Here is a 22,043-nt window from a genome sequence, read left to right as displayed (position 1 = left end):
TTAATCAAAGGCCACGAGGGACCTCTTCCCTAAACTCAGGTCACAACACACAACACAACAGCTACGTGCTGACCATTTTGCTCAAAAGGTTTAAATATATTTTATATCACAACTTACCTAGATCACTGCAGCAAAAATTGCTGTTTTGTGATATCTAAATATGGGAGTTTTGTGAAATACTAAAACAGGAGAATCAGCAGAAGAGAGAAACCCAGTGAACAAATGTGTAGCATGTCACAAACAGCCAAACACACACTCGTATTAGAAAGATAATTTGCATAGTAACGCAGTGTTATTTTTGTTTGAACCCACCTAGGCTCTAATGCTGTAAAGGGCTCTTAAGGGATTAGAGAAGGGTGCATTTTAAAAACCGATGTGCAGATCAATGGAATAGAATCAAGATCCAGGCAGCTATAGTCACTGATTTTTCAACAACAAAAACATACAAAAGTACACACTGGAGAACATACAGTCTCTATGACAAGTGGTACTGAGGAAACTGGGCACCCACTTGTAGAAGCATGAACTAGAATTTATCTTCCAGCCTGCACAGAAGCTCCAAATGGATCAAAGACTTTACTGTCAGAGCCCAAACTCTGACATTATCAGAGGGCAAGACTTCAAGGTATAGGCAGAGGCAAGGACTTTCTCAATAAGAACTCAGGAAATAAGACCAATAATTGATGCATGTGACTCATGAAATTCAAAATCTTCTCTGCACCAAAGTAAATAGCTGATTGAGTGAAGAAATAACCTGCAGAAAGGGAGAAAATCTTTGCCAACTGTCCATCTGATAGAGGATTAACCGATAGACTATATACAAACCTCTGCTGCCCCCAAACAGAACAAGTAAGCAAAACACACAACCAATTAAATGGGCCGATGAACTGAACAGGCGGTTCCCAAAAGTGAAATACAAATGGCCAATAAACAAATGTAAAGTTGTTTATGCTCTCTAAGCCAGCAGAGAAAAAAAAATAAAAACTGTATTGAGATTCCGTATTACTCCAGATGAATGTCGGTCATTGAGAAACAGTCCATGCTGACAAGGATGCAGGGAAAGGGGATGCTGACGATGGTGGAGATGTAAACCAGCCCAACCTCTGTGGAAATCAGCTATGGAAGTTTCCCAAAAAACTAGAAAAAGAGCTTTCCACGCATGCTGTGGGATGGTCTGTATGTCAAATGTGTTGCTGATTGGTCAATAAATAAATCACTGATTGGCCAGTGGCCAGGCAGAAAGTATAGGCGGGACTAACAGAGGAGAACTGAGAGAACAGGAAGGCAGAAGGAAGGCACTGCCAGCCACCGCCATGACAAGCAGCATGTGAAGATGCTGGTAAGCCATAAGCCACATGGCAAGGTATAGATTTATAGAAATGGATTAATTTAAGATGTAAAACTAGATAGCTAGAAGCCTGAGCCATTAGGCCAACAGTTTAAATAATATAAGTGTCTGTGTGTTTATTTTATAAGTGGGCTGTCGGGTGGCAGGGTTTGGTGGGATCCAGAGAGAAAACTCTCCAGCTACACAAGCGACCCGGCTATACCAGTCCTGGGTGTTTACCCACAGGCCTCCTGGTCAACTTAGCACAGAGACTTGTGATGCTTAATACAGCGCTATGCACAACAGCTAAGTTATGGAACCAACCTAGGAATCCAACAGCCGAGGGATAGATCAGGAAAGTGTGAATAAAGGAGGAAAGGGAAGGAGGAAAGACGAGGAGGGGGAGGAGGATAGAGGGCGAAGGGGGAGGAAGGAAGGGGGAGGAGGGGCGGAGGGAAGAAAAGTGGGGAAAAGAAGCAGTCGCCGCTTCCTGCCTGCAGACACCACACCACGCCAAGTCCTAACACAGAAACTGAAGGTTAGACCTCTTCAACCCAGTGTTCAAGTTAGGTACAGACTGCAAGGCCAGGGCACCAGCCACTACCCTTTCCCTTATGGGTGAGGGTCAACGTTATTCTTCTAATCTCAAATCGGAGTCGTATAGAACATTTGGTGGTTCTGCTCGGCTTTCCTTGTCCCGGACAGTAAACCGGTGCCCCTGCCCACATGCGCAGGTGTCCCCGTCTTCCACACGGAAGCATGCGGTACTGTTAGAGATGCCGTGGCTCCCTGTTTTCATCTTTGTCTTCTCAGCACAGTGTTCTGAGACCTAGCCGCTGTAAAGGTGACATCACATTCACATCCCCCACCCCCACCCCCGGGTCTTTCCTGGCAGGGGACTATTGTATGGAAATTTGCTATCTGGGGCGTCAGTGCAGAGGAGCTTCTTCCGGTACCCCTAGAGGTGACTCACTTCTCCACCCAAACACACAAACCTGCCCTTGTTCTTTCCCCTCATTTTCTCAGTACTCAGCCTCCAGTGCCGCCAGGTATAGGTTATATGGATGCAATCACAGGTTTAGATGAGATAATTATCATGCAAAAAAAAATCATAATTGATCCTATTAACAGATTAATCCTGAGTGAGAAACCAACTGTACAGGTTAGACTCATTTGCATGCAGAAACAGTATTAGCGAAATGCATGTTTTGTAACCTTTGTATCGCTGCGTTCAGACACAAGCGTATTCATTACCAGCCTATTAGTGCCAGATCTTTGAAACCAAGATTTTGCAAATGTAGCCACATGTTCACATAGCATTTAAAACCCTACAAACACAGCATCATGATTTCATTTTCATTTAAACTCACAAGGATGGTGGCAGCATGGCACCCTCCCTTGGGTGCTTTTGGAAGCAAAAGGTACATGAAAGGCCCTAAAAACGTGGGAGCGGGAGAGGATGTATTTAAATTTGTAAATGAAAGCAAGCAACTGCCTCACCAAGCTTCCTAATCCCCGCTTAATCAATCCCAGCAATTAAAATAATGGAGCAATAAAACACTCTGGGGATCACAGGGGTTCCAACATTGAATTATACACAGATGAGTGTCTTCCCCGCAGCAGGGCTCGACTTCCGTCATAACCAGTTATTATCCAACCAAGGGCTGTTCATGCTGTATGTGAGATTGTCATGTACTTTATTGGGAAGTAAAAAGGTTTTTTTTATATACTGTTTATTAATTTTTTTCTTAACACAGCCTTGGGATTTTAGTTCCTAGTGTTTTATCCTTTTCTCCTTATATTGGAAAGTTAAATAGTCACGCTAATGGTTAGCATTCATATAAACCCTGCCCACTAGGCCTCATTCTGAGCATTTTATAGAGACTAACTGATTTGGTTTTCAGTTTACTCAATGACACAGTAACTTTTATTACGGTCATTTACAAATGACGGGACTGGTGCACAGGGAAGTCCAACTACGCGCCCACGTCTGTGACAGAGCAGCAGTTCAAACTCGTAACTGCTAGTCTCTTTCCTGATGTGTACAGAGATACTAGGTATTTTTAAGTGTGTTTTAGCCAATTAAAAACAGTAGCCTGAGCATTTTCATTATGTTTTCGAAATCAAGCTGAATTGTCGCACACATACATCCATCTCCTCCCATCCTCTTGGCTCCAGCAACGTCCAATCTACGACGTGTGTACTTCGAGCTTCTAGGACACACTACGGCACCACCGCCACCACCACCACCGCCACCGCCACTTTGCCTGGCCCACACATTACAGTCCTTCTGCACACACTGCTGCTACATAGTGTGAACCCCTTGAGAGCAAGCATCTTGTTCACCTATCATGGATGGAATGAATGTCCCACCATGGTCTGCCCTCTACTGTTCAGTGGGACAGCCTGTGTTAAGTATTTCCAATAAAAAAAGACCATCTGAGCGCCCTGAACAGATCTTTCTTTCCAGGTGTAATTTAAAAAAAATCAGAATCAGCACTTCAAAATGTCCTCTCACGCACGGTTCTATAAATGAATGTCACACACACTTACAGTCATTTGAGTGACAACCGGGGATGAGAATAAGAGAGGAAAAGGCAGAGTAAGGTAAAGACCCTGAGCCCCAAGAGCCCAGCCTCAGAGCAATGTCACAATCATTTTGGTCCTTGAATAACACTTTAATTTTACCCTTTACAAGAATTTTTAGTATTTTAAAAAGAATACTGATCAAAAATAATTCTTTTCAATAATTATGTAAAATCAGATCGCAGCAGCCTTAGTCTGAGAAAGGATAGAGTCCTGTTTCTAAATGTCAGCTCCCATAATTAGCATATTATCATCTATTACAAAGAAAGAATGGTGATATGTGACACCTGCTTTTAACAATGAAAATCTAAGGATGATTGTGCAAATTAGATTCCAATGGTCTTTCTTTACAGGATGTTGAAGACTCCTTTAGTACTCTCTGGCACATGCACAGCAACATTTGGAGATTATTATCGTAATTTAGGGAAGTGGACAGAAAGACAAATTCCAACCATCCTCTTACAGCTGAGGAGGAAAATATGGTCAGAGATCAGGAGATGCGATGTAGAAATGCTAACTCAGGTACTGGCCTTCACTGATGTCTCAGGGAGATAATGCGGATTTCTCAGCTTGGTCGTGATGTAGAAGCGGAAGTCAGGAGCGTACTCAATCGTGGAGTCGCCAAGCCGGATACAGGTGCTCCCACCCTGCTTGAAGGTCTGCTTCAGCAGAAGAGGCTCCAGAATCGGGTCCAGTTCTTCTCCCACATTTTCTAGCAGCACTAAGGGTAGAAAAACATCCCATCATCCTTAAAATATTGACTGTGAACATACAATGCTCGAGTGAGTTCTTCTCAGCTCTCCAGATGGCTCTGTTCCTAGCTACCTCTAATATTCCTCTCATCTTCTAAGAGTATACAGAAATGATGTCATTAAAACATTGCCTGCCAGTGGGAAGGATCAGTGAGAGGGTCTGGAGGCCGTCCACCTGTTTCCACACCTGCCCGCCTTGACGTTCTCCACCTGGCCTGGGACTCACTGTATCTAGGCATGATGACAGAGAAGATGCATTTCTGCAGCTACTTCAGTGTTTACTGTGTTTTTACTATAAAAATAACTCATCTATATTATAGAACATCTGGAAAATACAGGAAATTATAAAGAAATTGGGCAACAACCTCTAATCAGATATTCTTTATCTTTTTCTCTTTCCTCCGTTAAAAAGCTTAGGTTAGCATATGTAAGTTGATGGAAAAATGATGCAAAACTTCACATAGCATAATTACCTAATGAATAATTTCAGTTCAGTATTTATATCAATTTTTCTACACATACTTAGATGAAACAAACATCAATTTCTGTCCTAATTATCTTGCATGACATTATAAGGAAATTGTACTATTAAAACTAACAAACATATTACTGTTCTCTCACCTTTTGACCAGTGTTGTTTTTGATATTATTAAATTTGGATATTTTTCTATTCTAAGATGTAAGTAGTACTCTAAAAACTAAGCATTTCAGAATATTTTCTTCTGATGTCATTCTAGAAAGGATCCAGAGACATAAGTTCCCTGACAGTGTTCGAGGCCAGCCTGCCTGGTCTACAGAGGGAGTTCCAGGCCAGCCAAGGCTGCATGAAGAGACCCTATCTTGAAAACAAACAAACCAAAGAAGTGTTAAATTCCTAATGCATTTGCTAAGTTAAAGTCTCACATGACAGTGCTTAAGCTGCTGGCCCATCAGTCTGGACTCCAGGTGCCTCATAGGTATCCCTTGAAGGAACGGGGTAACCCAGCTGGAAAGAGGGGCTTCAGGACTGAGGGATTGATAGACACTTGCACTGAGACACTTGATGTACCCTTTCTTCCCTGATTGTGCCTGGCGAAATGAATTTCTACAGCTACCACCCTACCAATTCCTCCACTGCTTGGATCATGGTCAACAGAGACACAGCAGGTAACTTTTAAGAACCCATTTTCACTTCCTGCTCACAGAGTTATTTTTAAAGTTAAATAAAAGGAATATGTCATGATGAATAACTATGCTGATTTTCCATTGTCTAGGTTATTCTTTTCCCACCATCAATGACACAGCAAATGCTATTTTGACTAAAACCCTGTCCCTGATTCTGCTCAAGCTGGTCCTGGAAGCCCACTTCACGGCCAGCTTTCTGGGACACTTTACGTCACCACGTTACAGACGACTTTCCTGTGAAGCTGTGAGATGTCAGGGCTGCAAGGGGCACTCCCTGGGTTGCTGACAGACCTATCTGTACACAATGTCACAGTAGGAACAAGTGCTGGACAGCATGCTGTCACTGTACATAGCTGGAGTTTTTCTGGTCCTGCCTGGCCCACAAATCTCTCTCACCCGCTCAGACCCAACCAAGTAAACACAGAGACTTATATTACTTACAAACTGTATGGCTGTGGCAGGCTTCTTGTTATCTACTTCTTCTATCTTAAATTAACCCATTTCTATTAATCTATACTTTACCACGTGGCTTGTGGCTTAACGGTACCTTACATCTCCCTTGTCATGGCGGCAGCTGGCAGCATCTCTCTGCCTCAGCCTTCCACTTCCCAGAATTCTCTCCTCTGCTTATCCCGCCTATACTTCCTGCCTGGCTACTGGCCAATCAGTGTTTTATCTATTAACCAATCAGAGCAACACACTTGACATACAGACCATCCCACAGCAACTGTACTTCCCCACAACTTAAAAAGCAAGGACTGTTGGCACCACAATTTAGCAGTATAGACAGGGACAGGCAGCCGGGCAAAAGCCCAGTTACACCCTGCCTTGGCTCTGCAGCTGTTACCAACGGAAAGGTAAAATGTACAGTTAAAGTTTACACTTAGGGTAGGGCATTTCAGCAGTTTCTTTCACTAAATATTTTTCCTTCTTCTGGAAAATGCATGCTAATATGGTTTCCACTGTAAATAACATATGTTATTTATAATTAGGTTCAGCTCTGTCAGAAACCCTCATAATAATAATGTCAACAAAAGAGGACTCATATTCATGTCAAGGGAGCTTCAAACAGTCCTTTGAGAGACGGAGGGGCAGCATGCCTGAGTTATGAGGAATCCTTGTTCTCTTTAGACTTGGAACTTTCCTCTTCTCCACCTATCCACATTCGGCCCACCAGAAAGAAAGGAACTTCATTTAAGGATATTCCTTAAAGGTGACAAATGGCATTTCCATCGTTTGCTTATTTGCCAGAACATAGGTGTCTGACTGAACCCAAGGATAGATGGATGACTGTCTACACCCACAGCAGAGTCTGGGGAATCTGCCTGAGAGTCAGCCTGTCGCTACTGTGATAGGAACACCCGGAGACATAGATGAGGAAGAATTTTGGTTGATGGTTTCAGAGACTCCAGTCCATGGTCACTTGTTCCCTTCACTGTGGGTCTGTGGCAAAGTAGAACACCACAGCAGGAGCATGTGGCATTGGAAAGTTGCTTGCCTCATGGCAACCAGACAGCAGAAAGAGGGTCAGGAAGGGGTCAAAACCAAAATGAGCTCTTCAAAGGCACGCTACCTACTTCGCACCACTAGCCCCTTCTCAGGATAGCTCGTTAGACTATGAACTCTCGAATGGATTAATCATTGGTAAGTTATGTTCTCAACAGCACCACAACCTGAGGAACAACCTTCTGACACAGGAGCCTCAGGGAACACTTCCCAACCATGGCAAGCAATTTACATTGTGTCTGAAAAGATACAACTTAAAAGATCTACTAGATGGATAGAAGAGGATTTGGGAGTCAGGAAAACGGTGTCACATTATTTTAAGGACTTCCTGCCTGTGCTCACACCTCCATTTTCCAGTTCTCACTTCACCAGCCATTTCTGTCATCTGCATGCAAGCACAGACCCGGTGTGTCCCGTTCACGCTGGTCTGTAGTGCCCACCACAGTGCCTGGTATGTGCAATTACAAAAAAGATGTCTACTGGTGGGATGAATAAATAAGCAAAAAACTACAAGGTAGTTTGGCAGCCTTGACACAAAGAGGAATGACTGGCAGTCAAGACAAGAGAAATAAAGGCGGCCCAGATGTGACACAGAGTTTCAGAAGATCTTCACGTCCATGGAGTTCTTCCTCTGCGATGTTTATATGATCAACATACTATTCATACTTTATTGGTTGAGATAGTAAATATAGGTACAGATGCACCTTGACTTTCAAGATCATTGGTTGCCAACCTTTTAAAATAACAGAATCTTTTTTTATTTTCCTCCAAAGTAGATTAAAAAAAAAAATTCAGTACAAAAAAAGAATAGGGGCACATGGCTCCTGTTGAAGCAGAGGCAGGTGGTTGAAGTTGGCAAAGCGCTCTGCCTCTCCACCCAGGCTGCCTGTGAAGAAGAGATCTAAAGCCACAGTCCCTGAACAGGCCAGTGTCTAAAGATAACTTCTCAGATGGAAGGAGCTTTCACCACTTAGGTTTTCAGACTTTTGCTTGATGGTTGACTATATAAATAGAGCTTGCCACCTTTCTATGAGAATTGAAACTTTTCACTTCTTTCTGATGTTTAATATTAGATGTGTTTTTTTTTTTTTTTTGTTTTTTTTTTTTTTTTTAAATTAGCCAGAGGCAGAAGACCTGGGAGTTCTTCCTAGCATCCCTTCATGGGACATGCACTCCTGGCTAAACCATTGAGCTCTCTCTAATACTTACCTGCCTTCTCAATAAAACGAAGTGAGTTTTGTGGATGAAACTCTGAGTAAGAAATACATTTAAATCCCAGGGCACAGTGTACACAGAAACACATTTAAATCCCAGGGCACAGCATACACACAAACACATTTAAATCCCAGGTACAGTGTACACAGAAACACATTTAAATCCTAGTGCACAGCATACACACAAATACATTTAAATCCTAGTGCACAGTGTACACACAAACACATTGAAATCCCAGGGCACAGCATACACACAAACACATTTAAATGCTAGTGCACAGCGTACACACAAACACATTGAAATCCCAGGCACAGTGTACAAGAAACCTATCTGAGGGTTTGTGCAGTACTGCTCACCTCTGCCCTGTGCACTGCGACCTATGATTCTCTGCTCTCTCCTGTTTCATATCCGTCACTGATGTAGTGTTAAAGACACACAAAGTAGCTTTCTCTCCCATGATTCGGATGCAGGATTTTTTAAAAACACTGGATAGTTCAGTTCTATTACCTGTTCTGCTCTATAATCATGGAATTAAACATCCAAATACATGGCTGAGGTCAGAGAAATGTGAAGAATGCCAAGCAGGTGGTAGACACTCCATCACTTGTCTTTTATCATTCCAAATATTTTAATATCCATATTAAGTAATTTTAGTTGCTTAAAGCATTTAAGGTGATGATTCCTTCTAGAAACCCTGCCTGGTTTTTCTGAATTCACACAGAGTGTCACCTGTGGCTTTCTCATTATACTTTAAGATATTACAAATAAACCACTTATCACATGCTCAAAGCCACCACAGAAGAGAGCGTATGCTGAGCCTTTTCAAAGCCCCAGGTGTGATCCTCAGAATTGAAAAAGCCAATACAAGCTACACCACCAACAAAAGCCTGCGAACTGAGCAGTCAACAGACACTAACTATACAATAAACAGTAAGTAAGTAATTTCTCCCCCACTACATAGCTAATGAGCGATGAGGAAACAGTTATTGAACCAAACACTGAATAGCAAAGGCAGATACTCTGAATCCAGAACCAAAGGCCCTACCCAGAACAGGACATTGGTCCTTACATGAAGGACACTCAACTTCTGTTTTTATCACAGTAATCCTGAATGATTCTGACATCACTCAAGCAAAATATTTGAATAGGGATTATACCTCCCTTGTTGTATAGCTCCTATATTACCTGCAATACCATAGATACAGGTTACTCTATTTCATTGTAGGGTAACTATAGATAATGCACTGTACACTTCCTATAATACCACAGATACAAGTTACTCTGTTTCATAGCATGGTAACTATAGATAATGTACTGTACACTTCCTATAATACCATAGACACAAGCTACTCTATTTCATAGCAGGGTAACTATAGATAATGTACTGTACACTTCCCATAATACCATAGATACAAGCTACTCTATTTCATAGTAGGGTAACTATAGATAATGCACTATACACTTTCCTAAAATGTTAGAAGGGAATTTGAATTTTTTTTACCATATGGAAATAATAAATGTTTGAGGATATAAATATGTTTTCCATGATTTGACAGAATGTGTGCATATAAACATTTCATGGTACATCATAAATGTATACAATTTTGTGTCAATTTAAAATATTTTAAAATTCAAGAATAGCAACAGAATGAAATACCATGTGTGTGTGCATGTCTGTGCTCCATTCCATAGATACAAAGTCTTATAAATAGACTTAGATTTTTTTGTTTCATGCTTATACTAAAATCCTAAAATTAAAACTCGAAAGCAAGCATATTATTAACATGGAAACACGGATGCTGTAGGACTGCTAGCATACTTGTTATGACTCAGAGCTCTACAGCTCTCACAGCAAGAGGGACCTGATGAACTTCTCCTGGAGCTGCGTACGCTACGGCTTCATAAACGCCTGTATTTATTTGGCTAAATTTGATAAATTACACAGATTTGGAATAGGACCCCAATTAGCTCACATCACAAGCATGCTGGGTTTTGTTTTGGCAAGTATGACAGCTGCATAAGACCTTGATTAAAAACAGTTCTTGTCATTTTTCTAGTCTCTCCATTGTGAATGTCAGATACTAACTAAGCATGTAAAAATCCGCTCAATTTCCCCACTCCTTTTGTAGCAGAATTCAAGAAGAAACAGAAAGTGGAACTACAGTTGTACTCAAATATGATTGGCATTATCAATATCAAACGGGCTTTTTAACTGCAGGAGATTAATAATGAAAACTGAAGACAAGCAAATGGCAGACAAAAATTAAAACATCTAAATTAGAAAGCAGCGCCACAAATGTACTTTGTAACAATAGAAACCTCCTTGCCTTCCAGAGGATGATTATCTGGGGGGACCTCACATTCTCATTTGACTATCAATAAATAATGGGATCAGCAAAGTCATCACTGTGTCAAGCCTGACACAGATGTTTTCAAAAACCAGTCACAAGTGTGTGTACGCACTCGTGAGACATCCTACATACCAGGAGTCCCGAACTGGATGCAGTTTTCCAGCGTCCTGACGTAGTCTGGGTCACTCAGCTTAATGAGCTGGAGACTATTGGCTTTCTCCATGTTCTTGATCCACTTGTTAGCCTGGCCCTGAGGGTCTATCATCAGAGGCCACCTTCTGGCATTCCTGAAGACAGGAGAGAGGGGAGATCATTCAGTCAAGCCAGGACTAGTTTCTGTGTAGTCAATCCCACCTGACCGTAGGTTTGTCTGTTGTTAGTTATGTTTTCCTTCTTTTCCTTGAAGCAGGCACATTCCATCTGAGCACACTGTAGAAAAACTACAAAGGCCATTTCACAAGTTAACACACATCCTTTCACTCCTTCTAGAATACAACAGTCTCTAAAACCTTAATAATATTTGCTGCTCTTGCAAAATATGCTACAAAACTCCACTTCCCCAACTAGGCCTTGATATTAATTAATCCTGTGGCCTGGGCAGGTTACTTCACTTCCTTAGCTTCTGTGTATCTCTATGTGTTGACATTTGGACAAGAAAAAGAAAAAAGAATTTGATCCATTTATAGTCTCTCTCCTCTCTCTCTCTCTCTCTCTCTCTCCTCTCCTCTCCTCTCTCCCCCCCCCCCCGTCTCTCTCTCTTCAGTAAAGATAGAATGATCTAAGAAAAAAAATGAACAGCATAGCTTTCTATCGTCCAACTGCATAACAGTTATGAACACCACAGTGTTACTACAACCACAGGCCCCGCCTTATTTCCAACACTTGTGTATTTAATGTCATCTATGTAGTTGTTGCACACGTGCCTTGTGATTGTGAGCTTCCTATGCACAAAAGTGAGTTCTTTGAAGTCAAAGTTCACACCTGGGAGAGCTCATACCTACTGGTGTACTCCCACTCACAAGGGTCAAGGCCAAGAGCAGAAGCCATCAGGACTCAATTTATGTCTAGGACTGGGGAACCAAAAGAGTCAGCCGGCATCTGCTGCCTTCTTGAGAGATGCAGCCATGCAGCTTCCTGCCTTGTATGATGTGTAATCGGCACTTAGCATTTTAATAACCCTGGCCAGAATCACTGCCAATGAACGAAGAATGAATGAGGGGGAGGAAATAGGAACCAAGCAGGGATGCCATCTCCCTCACTCTTACGATAACATGTAGAACGCCATTGGATAATTTTTCTCCTGAATTTGAAAGCAATTCTATGGTTAGCATGTAAGTTACAGTATGATACAAGACATGTAGCTCAGGTGGTAAGAAAGACAGCCTCACTCTTTGACACCATATTATGTGTTAGTCTACTTGGGCACCATAACCAACTCCTACAGACTGCATAGCTTAAGTAGGCAGCTTCCCATGGTCCAACTATAGGTTGGACCTATAGCTGCAACTGTAGGTCTCAGAGCTGGTTTCTCCAGACACCTCTCTCCTGGCCTTGTACATGGCCAATGTCATTGCTATCCTCAAATGCACCCCATGCAAGGACACGAACCTTATTGGAACAGGAATCTTCCCTAAAGGCCTCACTTAACCTTAAAGCCTCATTGTGGACTATGGCTTCAACATATGAAAATTTGGGGGGGGGGGGGTCTTCTAGTCCTTAGCATTAACAATATGTAGAAAAAAAACAAATCGAAGATTAGTATTTTATCTTAGATGGAAGTAATAAAAATGCAACAGTACGCTTAAGAGAATGAAGGGATGTGAAAGTACATCATAAAGAAATAAAACTAGGGCTGGAGAGATGGCTCAGAGGTTAAGAGCACTGACTGCTCTTCCAGAGGTCCTGAGTTCAATTCCCAGCAACCACATGGTGGCTCACAACCATCTGTAACGAGATCTGGCGCCCTCTTCTGACCTGCAGTCATACATGCTGTAAACCAAATAAATACAATCTTTAAAAAAAAAAAAAAAAAAAAAAAAAAGAAATAAAACTATAAATGTGTAAAGGTTTTCACCATGTCACATTTTAGAAATATGTTTAAGTGTAGAGAAATATGTGTTAAATGGCATTTAGACGTCTCCAAAGAAGCTGAACAGCTCGCCCGCCATTCTATGGCATCAACGTTCTTTTAGCCTTGATGTCCAGGTCCATGCTGTTTCTTTGTCCAAAAGATTGCTCTTCCCAATCTTTTCATGTCCAACTTCTGCTCATGCTTCAAGGTCAGCTCAGAAGCTCTGTAGTCCACAAAGCCTTTCTTGATCTCTTCGCTCAATATCTCTTTAGCAATCCATCCTCATTACATTACAGTGCTTTCACAGAATGGCAATATTCTATTAGGGTAATTCTATCATTTCTTAACTACATCACCCAAATAAATTGTGTAGTCCTTTGAGGGAAGGGTACATGCTGATTCTTCTTTTTCCTCTGATATTTAATATATTTTCAATATAATTATATTTAATAGCATTAATTTAAAATAGCAAAAACATTTGGCAAACATTATAGAAATTAAATCATTCAAAAATTTAAATTTTCTACATGGTTATCTCTGTGTAGAAAACACTGGTTCACTGAACAGCATTTCACAATCAGAGCGAAGGACTTCTGATGCTGACCAAAATAAGCCCATGGTACCCTGCGTCCTCAATTGATTCTCCCTGCCCTCACCCCCCCAAAAATCTCCAAAATACAAAATTCAACCACTTTTGGATTCTAAGAAGTGAATAAAAGAAACAGTGAGAAAAAAAATGATTAACAGGGAGGCTGTGATTGCCCCCTTTCCTTTTACTTTCTGGATTAACAGAGTCACTCTGTAGCAGACACGGGGAAAATCTCTCAAAGTGGAGAAATGAGAAAATACCGATGTATAAGCCAGCAAGCATGGGAGCAGGGGCGGGGCTTTGGTGGGGCGGGGCTTGGTGGGGCGGGGTTTGGTGGTGTGGGACGGGGCTTGGCAGGGTGGGGCGGGGCAGGTACGAGTGCTAAGTGTTCTGTCTGCTGCTTATTCTAACAAAGACTGAGAACTACAACGTGTATCTAAGGCCCACACTAGCCTCTGGATAGTGTGTGCTGAGGAGCAGACCCACCAAGCATGTCAAAGCCTTTCACGTCTGAGCACACATGGGAAAGCATCGGAACTAGAAGACAGATATTAACTGACTCGTCTGCTTGGTACAACCAAACTCAGTCCTGCCCACAGGATTTTACCAGGACACAGGATTTCACATTCAAACGTTCTAGAAAAAGTTACTTATTATGCAAAGAACCAGAATGCATTTGCTTCTCAAGAAAAAAAAAGACACTGAAACAACCAGAAATAAAAACAACTCCAGAGCAGATATTACAATTATTCTTTGGGAGGTGGGGGTGACTATGTTTTAAGCAAATGGAGAAAAGACATCTCATCATTGAAGTAAAAAAGATAAAATGAATAAAAACAAATTTCAGAACTGAAAAACAGTGTCTGAAATAATAAATATTCCAGGGCTCAATGGTAAAAAGGCGACGATGGACCTATCAGCGCATCCCCAGACAACTGAGCACAAAATGGGCAAAACTGAACGATAAAAACAACAAACAAGACCGGGAGAAGACTGCCTGGGGGACTTGTTAGACAACCCTGCAAGGTGCAGCTCTTACACGAGGCTCCTGCTGGGCAAGAGGGAGAGACCAGCGCAGAAAAGGTATTTGAAAATGCTAAAGCTGAACTCTCCCCTGATGCAGAGAAACACAAAAGGTCACAATCTCACGTAAACCCGAAGGAGATAAAAAGCAAACACCTTGTGACACAGCCTAATCAGCCTGCAGGAACCTAAACACTTAGGGAATGATTTTGAAGAATGTTAGGTGTGGCCATTATTCCAAAGGAGCCACCACAGTGGACTGTCGGCAAAGGAAAGAACTTGACTGCCAGATTTGGTGGCACAGCTCCATAATCACAGCTACTCAGGAGGCAAAGGGGAGGGCAAGTTCAAGGTCTACCCGGATCACTGAGTAAGTTTAAGGCGAGCCTGGATAACTCAGGGAGACCCTGCCCCCCAAATAAAAGTGATAGAATAATCCCAGAAGGTGTGAGGTAGAGATAAGGGCAGGGCACTTAACACATTCCAGGCCTCAGGTTCAGTCCCTGCCACCATCACCAAACAACCAAATAAAACACAGTTTTCAACCCAGCAGTCTACATGCAGCAAAACCGTCCTTTGGGACTAAAGGCAAAATACAAAAATTCATTTTTGCTCCCAACCAGCCTTGTTTTAAACAATGCTAAAAGGCTTCCACCTTGACAGGAAGTGATACAAGAAAACTTGGAATTTTAGAAATAAACAGATAATAATGAAGTGCCTGTGTGTCCTAAACTGTGCACAAATATTGAGACAAAAGCGTTATTACCATCAGTGAGGGCATTGTGTGTGCAGTGGATGTGCTATTAGATAAACCAAACTAACAGGGTTTAGCTATTGGTTTATTTACTGTCAGGAAACGGCTCCCGTGAATATGGAGGCTGACACGTTAGCATCTGCTGTCTGTAATCTGTTAATCCAGGAAAGCTGCTGATACAACTCCCTCCCAGCCTGAAGGCCCATGGATCAAAGTGAATCCCAAACTGAGGGCCGGAAGCCAAAGGAGCTCTTCTCAAAGCTCAGGCAGGCAAGAAGCAAAATGGAGGGCTTCCTTCTTCCTCTAACGTTTGTTCTGTCTCGGCTCTCCAGGCATTGGCTGTGCCCCTGTGCCCCACTGCCCATTAGTAAGGACAATTTCCTTCACCTATTCCACCAGATCAGTGTCAGTGTCATCCAGAGACATTGTCACAGACACATTCTGCAAAGACCCTTAATGTGGGCATCCCTTAACTAAGCTAACTGACACAGAAAAATAACCATGTGTGGACACCACACACATGACTACCACACTATTACCATATGCCATGATCAAGAAGGATCAAGGGACCTATATGATTGTAAAGATTCTGCATTTTAATTGAGCTCATGTAACATTAACTTGAGATTGTGAAAATATTTGCTAAAAACTGCAAAGTATTATGGTGAAAAGTCAGTACATGAATAAAAAAGAATGCTAAAAATTATTCAGATAATTTAAAAATAGGAGAAAAAGAAACAAACTAACAGGTGTAAAAATAAAAATGGTAGATGTATGTATTTTATTATTTTTTATGGTTTCATGTGCACTTCAGCCTAGCTACATTTCCAAACTGGAGACTGAGTTAAGTTGGGCAGCAGGGATACACAGAAGGTTTTCTAGTATTCTCACCTAATTCAATCCAGACGATAGACTAATAGTCAGCCATGCCAATAACTACGATAGGAGACCAAATACATGAGAGAAGATTGTCAAATTCCATAAAAATACACAGTCGAAGGGGCAGAGCGAGACAATGGGTGAGCAAGATCCTCCGCCTCGCCCATGACATGCCAAGCTTAACAGCTACACCAGCACTAAAGCTAAGGAAAGCAGGCAAGAGACCGCAGACCCTGTTCTTCCGGTAATGGGTCAAAGCTGGTGTCACCCTCCTTCTGAGAGAGAAGGGGGTTAAGTCCAGACCTCAGACTGAGAACTCAGGACTAGCCCATCGCTATGAAGCTCAGTGCTAGGGAAAGGCCCAAGACCCCTACTATCCAGGCTGAGCTGCTGAACTGACTCCACCAGCTCTCACAAACATTTCTAAACATTAATGAAAAAGGAGGAAGTCTTTAAGAAAAAAACGATAGAATAATTTAAAGGAAATGAGAAAGTAAAACTTCAGGATTGATGTGTTGCTCCGTGGTTAGAGTACCTGTCTATTGTGTCTGAAGCCCTGGGTTCAAAGCCAGCAGTGAGAAGAAAGGAAAATTAATATAGTGAATCAAAATTTGTGCTATGTAGCTAAAGCAAAAGGTGAGATATTTATAGGATTAAATCCACAGATGAGAAAAACTATAAAATAACCTCAGCTTCAGCATTAGGAAGCCAGAAAAAGAAAAGAGTTTATGCCTAGAACTAGAGGAAAGAAGAAATGAAGAACAAAATCAATGAAATAAAACAAATCTTTGCTACTAGATTGACAAAATGTCTCCAAATCTAACATACTAAAGAGGAAAAAGACAATATAAAAAATCATGACCAATAAAGAGATTATCATAACAGACCCTCCATACATCAGGATGACAGGAAGTTAATACTAAAACCACCCACACCCAAAAAACTAACAATTTAGACATACTGACTAATTTCTTGAAAGATGAAAAGCTAGTCAAACTCATAATTAAGATACTGGTAACCTGAAATAAACATAAACTTTTAAAAATTGAGTTCATATATAAAACATTTTAACAGAAAATTCCAGGTAATTTCTGGGGTCATCTCTACCAAATATTTGAGGGAAGAATTCTGCATATTCTACTCCAAAATATGGAGGAGAAATCTTCCCAACTCCTATAATAAGCCCAGTTTAACATGACCCCCAAACCAATGGCCCTCATGAACATAAATGGAGAACTGTCAGTACAATATCAGCAATTTGAATCCAGATATCTATATAGAGGAAAATAAATCTCAACAAGGTAAAAATTATCCGGGAAGTGAAAAGCTAGATCAACACTCAAAAAAACAACAACAAAACCAGACTAAGAACCAACTAATCAACTAATACTATTCTCCGTAGGAGTAAACTAAACATCAAGAACTGTAAGCACAGGCTGGGGAGACAGGTCAGTGTAAAGTGAGTGAGGCCCTGTACTCACATAGAAGGCAGGGCAGTGGCGGGTGTCTTATTCTCAGTGCTGGGCCGGTAGAGATGGGAGGACTCCTGGAGCTCACTCTGCAGCCAGTCCAGTTGAATCAGTGAGCTCCAGGTTCAGTACATGCGTTCACACAGACAGACACAGACACACACACATACCAAATTCACAGGCACGCACACCACACCACGCAAAAGAACCCCTCCGCCCTAAAAAAAAGTCCCAAACTATAAGATCATCTCAATAGTCAGACGATGAGAGATTGGCAGAGTTAACATCCATTAATTCCAGAAGTCCTTTACAGACTGTCTTAATCAGGGTTTCTATTGCTGTGATGAAAGACCATGATAAAAAGCAACTTGGAGAGGAAAGGATTTATGTCACTTACACTTTCAGTAACAGCCCATCACTGAGGGAAGTCAGGACAGGAACTCAAGCAGGGCAGGAGCCTGGAGGCAGGAACTGATGAGGTGCCATGGAGGAATGCTGCTTACTGGTTTGCTCTGCCTTTTTTTAAATAGTAGCCAGGACCACTATCCCAGGGGTGGCACCACCCACAACGGACTGAGTCCTCTCACATCACTAATTAAGAAACTGCCCTACAGACTTGCATACAGCTGGATCTTATGGAGGCATTTCCTCATTTGAGGTTCCCTCCACTCAGATGGCTCTAGTGTCTGTCAAGTTGACATAAAACCAGCCAGCACAACTGACTCCTTACCAACTTGACACACAGAAGCCACAACCTCTCCTTTTTGATTCGTCCCCAAGATCACATATTTATAAATCTCACAGTATAAAACATATTACAAACTTAAAGTCCCAGTGTTTATTAATTCAAACACTTTAAAATTCAGTCTTTTTAAAAATTCAAAGTCTCTTTAAAAATCTAAAACATCATTAAAAGTTCCAAGCCTCAACTATGGGCTCCTATAAAGCCAAAATAAATCAAATAACTTGTTCTCCCAAGAGGAAAGAGCCTGGGCAAAATCACAATCTGAACAGTGGCTGGGATTCCCTCGCAATCCTCTAAAGGGCTGTGGTCACTTCTAGCTCCGCCCTATGCAGCCCCTTAGCTGTCTCCTAGGCTCAGGCTTGCTCAGCTAACTCCATGTCTGCTACTGTTCTTGAAAGTTCTCCCACCACGGTACTGACAATTCCAAAATGCTGGATCTTCTACCGCAACTGGGCGGCACATTCACCAATAGCCTCCCCTGGGCTCTCTCTATGGACTCCAGCCCTTCCACACGGTGCTAAGCCTCAGCTGCTCTCCATAATCCCCTCATGCCATCAAAACCAATACCACCTGGGTGGCTCTCACACTACCAAGTTCAGCTACCAGCATGAGGTATGACTTTGGCCACCACTGGAACACAGTTTCAAGGTGCTGATCCTTGGGAAACACTTCCTGGATTTAACCTCAATAATGTTGGTATATTCTTAAATTACCCCTATTTACTCAGTTCTAGCTAACCAGCATCAATTATTCCAGGAAAGCAAAGATTTTTCTTCAGGGGTGCTGGTCTCTTGCTAATCATTGCTGACTCTTCAGTCCCAGCTGACCAGAACCACAGATCTCTAATTCAATACTAATAGCCCTGATAGTTTTAGCTTCCCTCTGAAACTTCACAAACCAGGCCTCCATCATCTGCATTTCTCTCAACACTCTTATCTTCCAGGTTCCCACAGAACAGCTCACCAAGCTTTGATCATCCAATGGTTCTTCTAGCCTGAAGTTCCAAAGTCTCTCCCAAACACGGGTCTGTCACAGCAATAGCCCTTTATCCTGCTAACAGTCTCTGTCTTGGTTAAGGTTTCTATTGCGGTGATGAAAGACCACAGCCAGAATCAACTTGGGGAGGAAAGGGTTTATGTCACTTACACTTCCAGGGAACAGCCATCACTGAGGGAAGTCAGGACAGAAACTCACACAGGGCAGGAACCTGGAGGCAGGAGCTGATGCAGAGGCTATGGAGGAGTGAGGAGTGCTTCCTTCTGCCTTCTTCTCATGACTAGCTAGGCCTGCTTATAGAACCCACCCAGGTCCACCTGCCAGGGGCGGCCCCACCCACAGTGGGCTGGCTGGTCCTCCCCCATCACTAATCAAGAAAATGCCTACAGCTGGATCCTATGGAGGCCTTTTCTCAGTTGAGGGTCCTTCCTCTCTGAGGACTCCAGCTTGTGTCAAGTCAACACCAAACTGGACAGTACACAGACTAAAAGCGATTTTCTTCTACCCAATGAAATCAATGCACCAGCAGCAGTAAAACTGCCTACAGCTGAAACGACTCTGTGATGCTCAATGTGTTTGCATCCCTGTAGACCTCGCGGACAACAGTGTTCAATTTAATTATCCGTTTGCAGCATTATAGTGGAAGCCATTGACGGTGCAATAAGCCAAGAGAAAGAGGCGAAGGGCACACAGATTAGAAAGAAATTAAAGTGTCACTGGGCAGACAGCATGATTGGCAGTACACAATAGCCTAATAAACCGACATAAAGGACCAAGTGAGTTTTTAAAGTTGCAGGGTACCAAGTCAGTATGCAAATAACCCTCTCTAGAACAGAGGAATTCCTAATACTAGCAGCCAACAACCAAACAAAAAAATTAATACCATGTACAAGAGCAAACAAAAATTAAATACTGTGCATACATAAAACAGCAAAGTACTTAAAGACCTGTTAAAACAGGTGGAGAAATATACTACATTCATCAGGTAGAAGACTTAATAACTTGTCAGTCTGTCAATATTGTCAGGACTATCAATGTAACCCCAATAAAAGTCCAAGAGGATATTTTTTAGATATTTACATTTTATTCTAAAATTTATATTGAGTTAACAACCAGACAAAAAGATTTTTTTAAAGGAAAACAAAAAAAAAAAAAAAGGAAGATATATTACCTGACTCAAGACAACCCAAAGTTTCCAGAATCAAGATGATACAGTACTTGCATCTTGACAGGCCTATAGCTCAGGGTAGAAAGAATCCAGCAGCAACTGGGCAGTGGTGGAGCACACCTTTAATCCCAGTACTTGGGAGGCAGAGCCAAGCAGATCTCTATGAGTTCGAGGCCAGCCTGGTCTACAGAGCGAGATCCAGGACAGGCACCAAAGCCATACAGGGAAACCCTGTCTCGGGAAAAAAAAAAAAATCCAGCAGCAGAACCACATGTATAGAGACAGTACATTTTTAACAAAGATACAAAGGTAAAATTGATGGGGAAAAGACAATGCTTTAAATAAACTATGCTGGGATAATACTGCCCCCCGCCCTCTTTTTTACTCACTTTGTAGACCAGGCTGGCCTTGAACTCACAGGGCCTGCCTCTGCCTCCCAAGTGCTGGGATTAAAGGCGTGTGCTAACACGCCCAGCCTGCCTCCCCTTTTATGTGAACTTCTGAGTGAGTCTCTGTAACTACAAAAAATTGAATATTGTTCTATACCCAGTTAAGAGCCGTATCCAACTTTTGTCCCATCAAACAATGCTCTTCATGTGACATCTTCTTCATTCAAGGTCAGGAGATTGTGAATTCACCTTGTATTTTTCTTTTAATTAGAGCTTCCTCAAAATATTAGATGAATAAAATTTCAAAGGGTATGTTCTTGAAGGTAGATAGAAAAGTATTTTTTCTTTTTAGAATAATCCATGAAAGCATTTATTGTGGAAGGTGTTATGCAATATATTTTAGTTCAAATGGCTCCACTTTTTGGATGAAAATGTTGAAATAAGAGTGAAGAAGCATTCTATTTACTTGCTTACATCACTACCATTATGTTGCAGTATTTTTTGACCAAAAAAAATATATGTTTCTCTTCAGTCTTCCTTTTCCCTCCCTCCACTACAGGTCCTTTTGCTACTATCTTAAATGTTTATTTATACATTTGTACAGGTGTATGTGTTGGTGGAGGTCAGAGGACAGCCTGGGAGAGTCCGTTTTCTCCTTCAACCTTGTGGGGCCTTGGGTTATCATCCTCAGCAGCAAGCCAGTACCTGCTGAGCTATCCCAGTGGCCCTCCACCATTCTTGAATTTATAAGAGTTTAAAGTCAATTGTTTGCCAGTGGAATCTGGATTTGTCAGCAGTCACTGTTTCTGACTTGGACGATTTGTCCTTCTGTTGTTGTATAAAGAGAATCCTTATTTAATGTTCTTCGGGTTGTTGAAAACCGCAGATTTCTTTCTTGTCGTGATAATGCATATCCACAGCAGCAGGCACAGGAGGACACAGAATTTGAATATTTAACTGTTGAGGGTGAGGCTGGTCTGGGGCCTTCCCTGAGGCCTTAGGGAAGGGACTTCCTTAGTTCCTTGTCTGAAAAGGAGCATAGCTTGGCCAAGCCAGTAA

General features: G+C 41.9%; 1 protein-coding gene across 1 annotated transcript in view; it reads right to left on the bottom strand.

Moving 5' to 3' along the window:
• Dnah7 (dynein axonemal heavy chain 7) overlaps window positions 1–22,043 on the bottom strand; it is a 255,152-nt gene that overhangs the window by 61,265 nt on the left and 171,844 nt on the right. Inside the window, exons 48-49 of the mRNA XM_059278864.1 lie at window positions 11,034–11,188; window positions 4,444–4,634 (exon numbers count right to left, since the gene is read on the bottom strand). Of these exons, the coding sequence (XP_059134847.1) occupies window positions 4,444–4,634; window positions 11,034–11,188 (346 nt within the window). The remainder of the gene's footprint in view (window positions 1–4,443; window positions 4,635–11,033; window positions 11,189–22,043) is intronic.

This window comes from Peromyscus eremicus, chromosome 13, assembly GCF_949786415.1.
Source record: "Peromyscus eremicus chromosome 13, PerEre_H2_v1, whole genome shotgun sequence".
NCBI lineage: Eukaryota > Metazoa > Chordata > Mammalia > Rodentia > Cricetidae > Peromyscus > Peromyscus eremicus.
The sequence above is the reverse complement of the archived record's forward strand: the minus strand, read 5'-3'. Positions and strand labels throughout refer to the sequence as shown.